The sequence below is a fragment of the Saccostrea cucullata genome, unplaced genomic scaffold, assembly GCF_032062105.1.
Source record: "Saccostrea cucullata isolate Sc308-1 unplaced genomic scaffold, CSIRO_AGI_Scuc_v1 ctg101, whole genome shotgun sequence".
Classification (NCBI taxonomy): domain Eukaryota; kingdom Metazoa; phylum Mollusca; class Bivalvia; order Ostreida; family Ostreidae; genus Saccostrea; species Saccostrea cuccullata.
Genome location: NW_026939309.1, coordinates 478,935 through 490,454, shown reverse-complemented (window position 1 = coordinate 490,454; position 11,520 = coordinate 478,935). Strand labels below are relative to the sequence as shown.

The 11,520-nt window shown below is 33.3% G+C and overlaps 1 protein-coding gene across 1 annotated transcript; it reads right to left on the bottom strand.

The window, feature by feature from the left end:
- Positions 1-104: 104 nt before the first annotated feature.
- Positions 105-11,480, bottom strand: LOC134252780 (tether containing UBX domain for GLUT4-like). The gene is made up of 18 exons (XM_062735303.1): positions 11,372-11,480; positions 5,393-5,451; positions 4,778-4,990; positions 4,437-4,518; positions 4,210-4,283; positions 3,586-4,048; positions 3,337-3,468; positions 3,176-3,222; positions 2,994-3,018; positions 2,806-2,872; positions 2,528-2,600; positions 2,083-2,231; positions 1,884-1,946; positions 1,697-1,749; positions 1,515-1,566; positions 1,341-1,413; positions 999-1,150; positions 105-415 (listed from the first exon to the last, which is right to left on the bottom strand). Exons 1-18 carry the CDS (start codon positions 11,447-11,449, stop codon positions 405-407), a joined length of 1,866 nt encoding a protein of 621 aa, XP_062591287.1. The 5' UTR covers positions 11,450-11,480; the 3' UTR covers positions 105-404.
- Between the last annotated feature and the right edge of the window lie 40 nt (positions 11,481-11,520).

Here is an 11,520-nt window from a genome sequence, read left to right as displayed (position 1 = left end):
TTTCCGGGGATTTGATTTCATGATTGGAGAATGTTAAGTGGTAATGTATATGAAATTTTACATATCATGTAAATGCATACAAACTTATAATGCATACAAATTTTACATTCCGTGGTCATTAATTTGTGGGTCTCTCCATGCCTTGAAAACAATGAAAATTAAACCCTCACGAAAATTCATAAATTCAAAGTACATAATCAACTGGAACAACCTCTGTTCCTTGAACTCTAATTATAAAGAACACCTCTGTAGAGATTTTAAGCCCATTTATTTCTTTGAAATGAAGAGTGATTGACGTCAATGTCATGTACTATATTGTCAGAATGAGGCTAATAGGTAGAACCACCATCCAAGTGCTGAAGAATGCAGTGTTTGATCAAATCATTCCAAGACTTGGAAACTTGTCACTTTTTTCCTGAAAAACAAGAACAAGAAGCATCAACAAATATTCCGATAATAAATGTACGGCTGAAGCAATTCATATTTAAGACATCTCAGATAGGCTTTTCACAAAGAACTAACATGCTTCATGAAATATGCTTGGTTTTTTTGGAATTCTAGGGCCATACTTCATAATAAAAATTTTCAATGAAAAAGGCATTTCTGAGGAATTTTTCAATTTTGGTGGTTCAAGGACTAATTTCCTAAAACAAGGGTCATAATTCTATGAAACTCAAACTAATTCTGTTTTCTGGTATGCACAGTAATTTCCCAACTTTTGATTTCTAAGACCTACAGATTCTAAATCTATATGGAAAACAAAAATTTTAATCAACTTGTTAATAGACAACAATATATGGACATTTTTTACATGAGAAATAAATGAAAATCTTTGAAACTTGAAGGTGATTGCAACTTTAGTATCAAAGTTAAATTTTTAAAAGTTTTGGAAACAATATTCAATTATTTTTAGTTGAAAAAGGGTGATAACTTCTAGTTATCAGGATTTTCACATTATCAATAGAAGAGGCAAGTAAAGGCAGAAGATTTGACACTACCTGCAGTAAACCACTTTGGGACGCCCGGTTTTTTGGAATCGGATGAGGAGTCAGAGTCTGGTTTGCTTGGTTTTGGTTTAGATGGGCCTGATTTAGAAGGGCCAGGTACTTGATCTTTTCTTGATGAACTTGGAGTCTCATCCTTAGGCAAGCTGTAAAACAAATAGAGGAAACTTAAAAGATTTACAAAATCAAGATACCTCTATGTATCTGCATGTCTTCCAACACACCATCCATTTATCTTTCAACCCCACAGCAGAAGTTTTTGAGATTTTCTGACAAGAAGGTTATGATAATATATATTATAAATTTTTTTCAAAACAATTTCTCAAAAAACCCTGCCTTTTTTCCACAATCTCCTCTGCTTTAGTCTTTGGACTGATTTCCTTCATCACAGCCTCAGAGAGATAATGATCTGAAAGTTTGACAGAAATTGTGTAAATTAAGAATGAACGGTACACATTACCGGAGTAAAATCTCTAGTTTAACTGTGTCTATGTTTTAAAAGTGACAAACCTTTAGTCGCCTCTGATCCAAAATACACAACAGATGCTGGTGCTAGTTTTGCCTGTAAAATACACCCACATATACAGCTTCATCTTGGTACTTTGTTGCATTTAACTTGCATGCACATGTTCATGTATGTATTCTAGCATCAAGACTATAAAATTACAGAGGTTATAAAACGCATACAATACCTGAATCAAATTCAGTGTTTGGTCCTTTAACACCTGTTTTGGAGGAGCAGTGTCTGAAATATAATTCAGAAAATTAACATTAATCATGACACATGTACAGCTTTCTGTTGGTAAATATAATTCAATGTGATCAGTTTATCCCTCTCCATGACATATGCCTGGTTATAGTTCTGAATGTCCTACTTACAAAGATAAAATCCTTGACTTTTGTCTTCCAGATATTCTTTCACAAATTTATGCAAAGCATGAACTGAAAAATCAATCAATCAGTCAGTAATGGATTAACGACAGAAATAAATTATGCACTTCAAAATATCATCATTATTCCCTGTAACAAGTGAAGAAACCACATTTAAATGAAAACCAGTCGTAGCTCTCTCTCTCACCTGTCTCTTTAGGTCGGAACAGTCCCTGGAGCACCACTTTATCTGGGAACTGGACTCTGATGACCACGTGCTGGTACTTAGAATACTGGGACTCCAGCCTGTCCTGGACCATGCTCCGTGTTAACAGGGGCTGATCCGTCTCACTTTTTCTGTGTAGATAAATTATAAAGCTTTGTGTGATCTTTTAATATAAACTGTATTCAAGTGCAAAATGTTACATTCAATTGAACAAATGAACCTCAAAATACTCCCTTACACCCCCCCCTTCCAATTTAAAACAGTTAGAATTCATATTAAAATTAACAGGGATCTCACGAATAACTTCAAACTTATTTTGAAATCAATCAACAATTCTACTTACATGTACTACAAAATAAGTGATAAGTGTTTTACTGTTAGCATTTTGATAATACATCTGAGTTTAGTAGAGAACTGAAGTACTCACGCTTTCTTCTGAAGGTCCACCATCATTTTCCTGATATCATTTTCTGTTATTTCAAAGAATTCATCCGGCAGATCTACAATCCAGAATAAATAGAAAATTTACTGAAATACAGGCTTAATAACTAGAATATGTTTTGTACATCTCTTATCTGATTATAATGAGAAAAATTTATGTTTCCTTCACTGATACATGTATATAATGTAATTGTAAAAACTTCTTCATTTTAAACCAGATTATACATTTTCTATCATCTTTCTGGTGTATAGCAGTCAACTGACCTTCATTTGAAGCAGTAGATCTGATGACTTCCTCTGCATTAAATAAAACAGCTTCTCTATCACAGGGCTAAAGTGAAATAGAATTTACTCACATTGACAAAAAATATATGTTGTATGGAGAAAAACAGCATAAGAAAAGTTGGCAAAAGATGGCATTTGCAAAATAACAGAAAGATTTCTGGGTTTACCTTGTATTCCTCTCTATTGACTTCACTACAAGGTAAAAAAAACATTACGTGATCTTTGGAAGTCTTTTCTAAATCACACAGTTATTCTAATATTTTACTGGTATATAAGAAAGAGTTGAACATTGACTTTTACAAACTAATGTATTGATTTCCCTTCTTCTCAAAGATATAAATTAACCCACCTTAGTTCATTTTTATAAACATCTTTTCCCTTTGTGTCCTCTGGAAACTGTGTAAATGTAAAAACATATAAATTATAAGTATCACAAAAGAAAACTGTTGTGGGTATTCATCAGATTTTTTGTTCGCAAACAAGATAAATACACAACAATAATAAAATGACCTTGAACTCTGTGAACTGGACAGTCTCCTGAGGTCGGCCTCTCTTTGGTTTTGATGCCCCTGCTGCTTGCCGACTGGGTGCTGGCTGTAAACCCATTTGTGGCATGTAATGTGCTGCCAGACGTCTTGCAATCTACAATTTAGTATAAAAGTATAACTGGGTTCCATTTTACTTAGAATAAATGCTGTATATTTAATATCATGGCTGCTCTTTAGGTTATTAGTTTGTGGTACATCTACTTCACACTACCTCTTGTTCTTGTGGTGATAATTCATCAAAATCTCCAGGAGCAAACACTTGAACCCCTGGAATATTCATCTGCCTGATTGTTTCTACAAACTCCTGCTGCCGATTACCATGACTATGACCTCTAGCCTCATTTGCTGCCCTATGACCTGGGGTTTCAATCCTGTCCTCTACTTCCATTGGTTGCTGTGATGTGCTTGGTACTGATGTACTGGGTTTTGGGTCTACCTCCATGGCTTCTGATGTCTGACTTGTTGACTGGGTCAGGGCTTCAGATTTGTCTTCAGCTGATTTTGACTTGTCTTCAGACTTTAACTCTTCAGTTTTAGGAGGCAGAGATTTATCCTCCTGTTGCGAAAGCTGTCTTTGAGCTAATGAGTCTAGCTTCTCCAGCTTTGTTTTCTCTCTTTCTATTTTATCTAAAATTTCTGCCATCACTGCATCATCTACTGGTCTGTGAACAAGTCTGAAAAAAAAAAACATTCTGAATGTGTTTACTACCACCAACATCCAATTTTTTTTTAATTCTAAAATGAAATCATATGTTTGACTTTGATTAAATAGAAAATATCTAAAAAAAAAATTCTTCAATAGTTTGTTGCTGGGTTGTATTCACATACTGTATACCTTATGACAGCTTTTCCACCAGTTAAACCCAGCTTTCTAAGTGTCATGGCCTGTAGGGCAATCTCGCCTATTACCTGGGAATAAAATAAATCTTCATTGTTTCATACTTTTATACATGATACAGCAGGTCTTCAAACTCAATACAATGAATTTTTATTATGTTAATTTGGGACCAGCAGATCTAGTTTATAACCACCTATGTATGTACATTTGAAACATAAACTTACCTCCTCTCTCATGTAGATACAAGTAGTCTGGATGGGGGGTTTATGTGTCGGATCCACCTTACATAGGTTTCCTGTGTGAGCACTATATCAAAATAAAAATTACTACTACTCTTTAAAGACTGTTTTTCATAAAAATTCATTTTCAGTAAAGCTCTACATACTCTGTCTCAGTAAGACCTGACATTTCAACACTTTTCAGAGTAAAACATGCTCTATTTGTGGAACTAACAGATGCACCGGTGACTTATTGATGGAAGAAAACTATCTAAGACACTATTCACTGTCACATTACTCTACAACCAAAAGAACTAATTATCAGTACATGCTTGCTGGAGCCTGACCTGTCCGCTTTCTCCCAGTGCTGTAACATGTCCCACAGTGAGGTGGCGGGGGGAAATGTGTGCTGTAGTCTCTGTCCGTCCTCCAACTGTAGGGCAATCAGGACGTCCTGTTCCGCTCGGCTGGACTCACTCTTCACCAGCTCCAGTTTAACATTGTTGGGGAGATTGGAATATCTTATGGAGAGGGTAACATCTACAGTCTTTCTTCCATGTCTGTAATACAATAAAATAATGATATAGGTCATTTCTATTACACATGCACTCACCCCCCATTCCCACCTCCAAAACATGCCCGGGCTGTTGCTATATTCCCTCCAACTTTGTTGTGGAAAAAAGAAAATTCAGAGAATACTTATCCCCCAGTTTGGGGGCAAATTTATTCAATTCCAATGGCCTATTGCATATTGTAACACTCTTGTTTGTTCACCATGCTAAAAGAAGTTTTGCATATTTGAAGTACATGCAAAGTGTTCTTAAGAAAGAGTTCTAATTTTTTCTCATTTAAAAGCACTGAAGTTTAAGAACATTAAAGCTTTTTGTAAGACATAGAGACAAATGAGATTTGATGTCCCTCCACTTTTGTATTCACACAAGACAATAATGTACACATCATACTTAAGTGAGTAGTCCTCGGGAGGAAGGAATCCCTGCTTTTTACACACTTCTTCTAGTACCTGAAATAGAATATATATGATGTAATTGTGATACATTAAAAAAAACTTTCAGTACATAAAATAACAAGAAGTGACACTTGACAACTAGAGGGGATTAAAAGTTACCTACAATTTGATAGAATTTTTCAATGAATATTAAAACCATACGACTAAAAAAATAGAATTTTAAGGACTTTATCATGCATTTACCCCTTTACTTTATGTGTTTCATTCTTTTACAATTCATGGGCTGACAAACAGATTTTTAAGGCACTTGTCCAAGGGCAAGTACATGGTCAAAATTCACTTGCCCTACCAGAATTTTTGCTTGCGCTACCATAAACTAATTTAGTTTATGGTAGCGCAAGCAAGTAATAATGTATTTATTAAAACATTTCAAAACCAGAAGTCTCTGTCAAGACTGTAGCTCTATTGGTTTGTACTTAACAAACTTAAGGATGAGAAAAGAAGCCAATGCCATTAGACCAAAACTATAGAAGGAGTAGCGTTTTAAAGGAATTTTACAGAAAATTCTATTTTTAGAAACCATGGCAACACCGTTCATCAAAATCGAAAACCAATGCACTATATTATCATCTTAGTGTAGTCTACTTGTGTGTCAAGTAATATTGAAATCAGCCCAAAACTGTAGAAGGAGTAGCGTTTTAAAGGAATTTTGCAGAAAATTCTATTTTTAGTAACCATGGCAACACCGTTCATCGAAATCAAAAACCGATGCACCATTTTATGTATCTTGGTGTAGTCTACTTGTGTGCCAAGTTATATTCCAAAACTGTAGGAGGAGTAGCGTTTTGAAAAATTGTTTACAGACAGACAGACAGACAGACGGACGGATGACGGACACCTTACTATCGCATAAGCTCTTCTGGTCGCTGACCAGTAGAGCTAAAAAGAGGAAGACAAATATTAAGTAGGTCATGCAAGTCCCTATGCCCAGCTTTAATCCACAGCTTACAGATTGATTTTAGTTTTGATAAGTCACTTGCCCATGTGGTTGATAAAAGTTCACTTGCCCATTCTTAAAAATCACTGGCCCCCGGCGTCGGGTAATGGGATTTGTGATCCCCTGCTTTTATTTATTTTTAATTGCAACACGTGTATTCAAATACCTAGTGATGTCATAGAAAGAATTGGATATTAAAGGAATTATTATTTTGCAGCCAACTAAGTATATTTTAAAAGTACATAAACCCCTGATTATGATTTCATTTCATTAATTAAAATATAATTTATGCCATGAAAATATAATAATGTCAAGTACATATGTGACGCGCCAAGCAAAAACCTCCCTTATCTTTATTATGACGTAACGTCAGAAGACGCGTCTAAAGTCAACAAGGTAAATTCGACGTAAAAACGTCTCCTTGAGAGAAACTCTCGATCCCGGTAGAAAAAGGGGATGTTGTTATATTTATATACTAAGACAGATTCTTGGGTGTAATTTGATGTAGTTTATTCATTACAAACCTAGTCTCCATCAAGTGTCTGTGTGATCTTTCCTTTTCACAATTAATTAAGTGTGTATTTTTTAAAGATTTCCAGTGGTGGCTGAAAAATTTCCGTAAGGCCATTTTAAAATGAAGTTTGTTTGCCCTCTCCCTATTAGTGTTAAAAAATTGCATCGGTAGGTAATTCAAATTTTTTTTTTTTTTTTTTTTTTTGTCAGACATTTTCGGTGTTGAAAAAGATTGAAGGCATTTCTGAAATAAAAAAGAAAGTTGTTGATAGGATGAAAAAATTCCGGGATAAATAATTTGGAAGTCTTAAAAAGATTTTGGTCGATTAATTTTAAAAGGTCAAACAAACGAATTTTTAAAGATAGTTTTTATTAAATTTAATGTCCAGCTGTTTCATCTTGATGCACATGCAAGAAAAATTTAACAGGAGCATTAAATTAAGTTATTTTTTTTTTTAAATAACGATGCAATGAAAATTTTCCTGAATAACTTCTCTTTTATTTATGGAATGAATTAAATAGCTACCCAATTTATACGGTATAAACTGAGTTGGGACAGTTAACGCTGCCGTTTATATAAATAAAACGTGAACTATTATTGATAAATAGTTAAGTTTAATTTAAAAAAAAAACATAGATACGACACAGAGTATTTGATTTGGACACTTCTTCCGGAATTGGTTTTAGCTGTTGATTTAAAATGAATATTTTGAAGAAAGACCTGTTGAGCTTCTCAATTCATTTTATTGTTGGACACCTCATGTTGTACAAAAATGTAGAACCCCCACCCCCACCCCCTTTCTCCTGTGTCACGTGTCTGCTCTATTTCTTTGGATACTTCTTGAAATATTTGTCTTGAATATATGGATGCTCGCATACGTTGTAAGTTACAGTCCCACTATCTAAAATATTTTATGATTGAAAATTAAACAGATTGATCATGTGTTTATCGACCTTTTCATAATTTGTTACATGAAGTTATACACAATACACCGAATGTAAAAATCGCAAACATGATACATCGCTTAAAATGTTATGATTATAATAGAAATTGTTACAAATTCATACGAATCGTTTGAACACTTTTAAAACATTCCAACTTATTATCATTTTGTGCATGGTTTATCGACATGTACTAAAGAAGATTCTGGTGTTCTGGATTCCTGAAAACAATTTATTATAATTTCGATCATTTATAAAATTGCTGAATCAGGCTGTTGCATGTACATGTAGTAACGTCTCCAGTGCTCATTCAGCCTTCTTAACTTAAAACATCAATGCAGTATGAAAGTATACATTAAACGTTTTAGAGGTTAAAGACTTTCTTTTTAATGATTTTATTTTAACCGTTAGTGTTAAGGATTTTTTAACCTGTAATAAATATTTCCCCGACAAAGACTTTACTACAAACATTTCATAATTTAACATCTATACCTTGGAAAATAATAAACTTGTTTTCTTCAGATGAATCGCAATTAAATGAATATGTATACATTTTATGCGTTTCAAATTATGAAAATTTGCTACCAATTACACGTAATTTATTAAATGTATACATGTAAAAAAAACTTAAACAATGTCAATAAGATTTTCCTGCAAAAGTTGTATTGAATATGCGTACATGTACATGTATGGGCAGTTTAGTGCAAAATTAGTACGGTACAAATCTGCACAAAATATGTTAATCCGTGGTAATATGCCTATATTTGTTCAAGATATATGGAAGTTGGAGGATATAAATATCTGAATATATTTTACATAAGTCAATGATCAAAACGCTCTATATTCTAAGATAAAGAATTTATCGAACATAAAAAATACATGTTGGTCGCCTTGAATATTGCGTGCTTGATCAACTAACCCATTCATACAGCTTCTCGTGTATAAAAAAAATGTATATAAATTACAACAATTAGTTAATATTTAAAAAAAAATAACAAAAGTTACAGCTAAAGATTGTACATGTGTGCTTTGTTCTTGTTTAATTAATTCAGGTAATCAATTAAGCGTAAATGTCCATAGCTAGACCCCCCCCCCCATCCCGTTTACGATGATCGAAGAATATTAAGAATGTTTTACCCGTTTTCTTACTTTCTATTGCTATTTTTAACATGCGTGTTTTAACCTATGCTAAAATGCAACTAGCATTTAATATGATTAAAATAAATCATAATGTGTGCATGTACTTTCTCAGGAAGGTAACAGTGAAGCTTAGTATATGCCTTCAGTCTTCACAAAATCTTTTTCTCAGTACATGTCCTTCGGGCATTTGTAACCTCTAATTACACTAGCCCGAACAAATATTTACATGCCCAGAATTGTATTTAGTAATTTTATTCTTATTTGCCGTTTCACACCAAGGAGATGATACAAAACCAATTTCTATCAATCTATTGTATTGCCCTTAATATTGTTTTTCATTCCTGTAGAACTGTATCTAAAACTTTCTTCTGTGCTTGAAGCTGTTTAGAAGGAAAATCAAAGACTTCTAAGTACAAGTATATTTAATGTTATTGGTATTATTTAATTTGATAATACGGAGGCTTATGTCTCAGAATTTACATGCCCTTTGGGCTTGTTAGTGTGCCATTTCCACATGCCCGCTACCAATTTTACCAGGCGCGGGCTTCAGGCTCCCAGGATTTGGTGAAGACTGTGCCTTATATTCTATGTCTAGAAATGAAGTTGTGGAGTGTACCGGTGGTACGTGTGTGTGTGATCACTTGTGGGATTCATATTTATTCTGGTATTGTGATTTATTATTCGGCTTATATACAATGACCGGTTCAAAATTAATTCATGATTAACTTCATACATATAAATTGCGGATTTTTTTTTCATTTAACAAGATTTAAAAAAACATATATTTTATAGAGTGGGGATGGTGTTACATTCTGATTCACTAAAAAGTATGCAGACGCATTTACGAAAATAATTATAAATACTAGTATATAAATATATTTATTTTTAAGAATTTAAACATAAATATACAATAGAAAACGGAAGGCCAGGAAAAATGAATCAAATGTTAAAAAATTACCAGGAAAAAATGATTGAACACTTTAACATTTGATGCACGTAATATTTACTGATTTGATTTAAACACGCATTTATTGAATTATACAAACGGATCGGAAACAAGTTTGACAACTTTCAAGTTCTTCTTGTGAAACTTAAGACTCATTTCATAACCACACCTGAAGAAAAAAGGATCAAACTCTACTAGAAGAAACAAATATAATTTATTCTTGGGTGGAGAATATCTTTTCAATAAGCCAAAAAGTCTTCAGTATTAAAACATTCGAAACTAAAACATGTAAATAGTTAACTTGTGGGACAAGAAATGTTATTTTTCCTTTAGATAGAAAAAAACCTGTTAAACTCTTTAAAATTTCAGGTATTTAAAACATGAACTATGACAATACTTTCTATCTATTCTGTGTATTGTATAGACTTTCAATGTCCGGGGGGGAGGGGGTGTTAATGGCTGTCTCAAACTTTTTAAAAAATATATACTTTGTTAGAATAACAGTGACAAATAGGTGCATCTGCTTAATTGGGATTGAACCCGAGGCCTCTGTGCTTTACCGAATAAGCTTAAGGGTTAACCCACTAGCCCAAGCTACTAGGAAGTCGTACGTGTGTCGTTTGTACTACCACAATAGCATTTTTTTTTATCCAAATGTTGCTTTCTTTTACTATTGCAGTGATGTAGATTTCTGCCATTTTACTGCATTGAAAAGCCGTAAATTGAAAACTCTCCCAGAGGAAGAGGAGATTTTTGATGTTGTCTTGAGTTTTGTTTTTTTTTCCTTGACGATCATTTCGACCCCCCACCCCCCACTCGTCTTTCGTTTCTCAATTACTCAAAGATATACTTCAGAATGTTTATTTTCTATAATCAAGATGAAAAATCTTAATTGTTGATACTTTTAAGGGAATCAAATCAAAAGTTTGATAATCTAAATATCATCAAATTATTATATAGCTTTACGTCATTTACGATTTTTTACGTTATGAAAATTCATGCAGTTACACACGCGTACACTGCAAGTCATATAAATATTCCGTCTTTGTCCTGTGATATTTTATACATTTATACACAGAAATATATGTCATGTTATACATCAAATGAAAGAGAAAGAAAAACTCTACAAGAATCAATGAAAAACTGAAAATGTCAAAATTCTTCGTTAAGGGAGGTTTTTGCTTGGCGCGTCACATATATAAAACTGATAACTTGATTAACTCAAACATCACTAAAGATACCTTAATATTGAGTTCAAAATCTTTTTAATTTTAACATAGTCTGAAGTAGGATGTCAAATGCTAATGAAATGAGTGGATTGTCCAAGGATGACATGCAAATTTGAAACTTCAAAAAGAACACAGTTTGACATGTCATTAAAAATGTCAACCATTTGCTTGAAATTAGTTTAACAAAAATGTCGTTTTGTTTTTCACCTGAAGGAGTTTCGTATTTGGTGTAACTTTTACGTTCTGTCGCCGGCCGTTGGGGCATAGGACTTGAACAGTCGACATTTCTCTCAACTTTTTGTTTACACCGGAAGTAAATCTTAGTCGCTTACGTTTCATAAGATAAATAATTTATA

Excerpts from the sequence above, each read along its gene's own strand:
- LOC134252780 (XM_062735303.1), bottom strand. The coding sequence starts at position 11,449 with ATGTCGACTGTTCAAGTCCTATGCCCCAACGGCCGGCGACAGAACGTA. Across the intron at positions 4,991-5,392 it reads CCCGAGGACTACTCACTTAA|ACATGGAAGAAAGACTGTAG; the intron begins GTATGATGTGTA and ends ATTGTATTACAG. Across the intron at positions 3,469-3,585 it reads TATCACCACAAGAACAAGAG|ATTGCAAGACGTCTGGCAGC; the intron begins GTAGTGTGAAGT and ends ACTAAATTGTAG.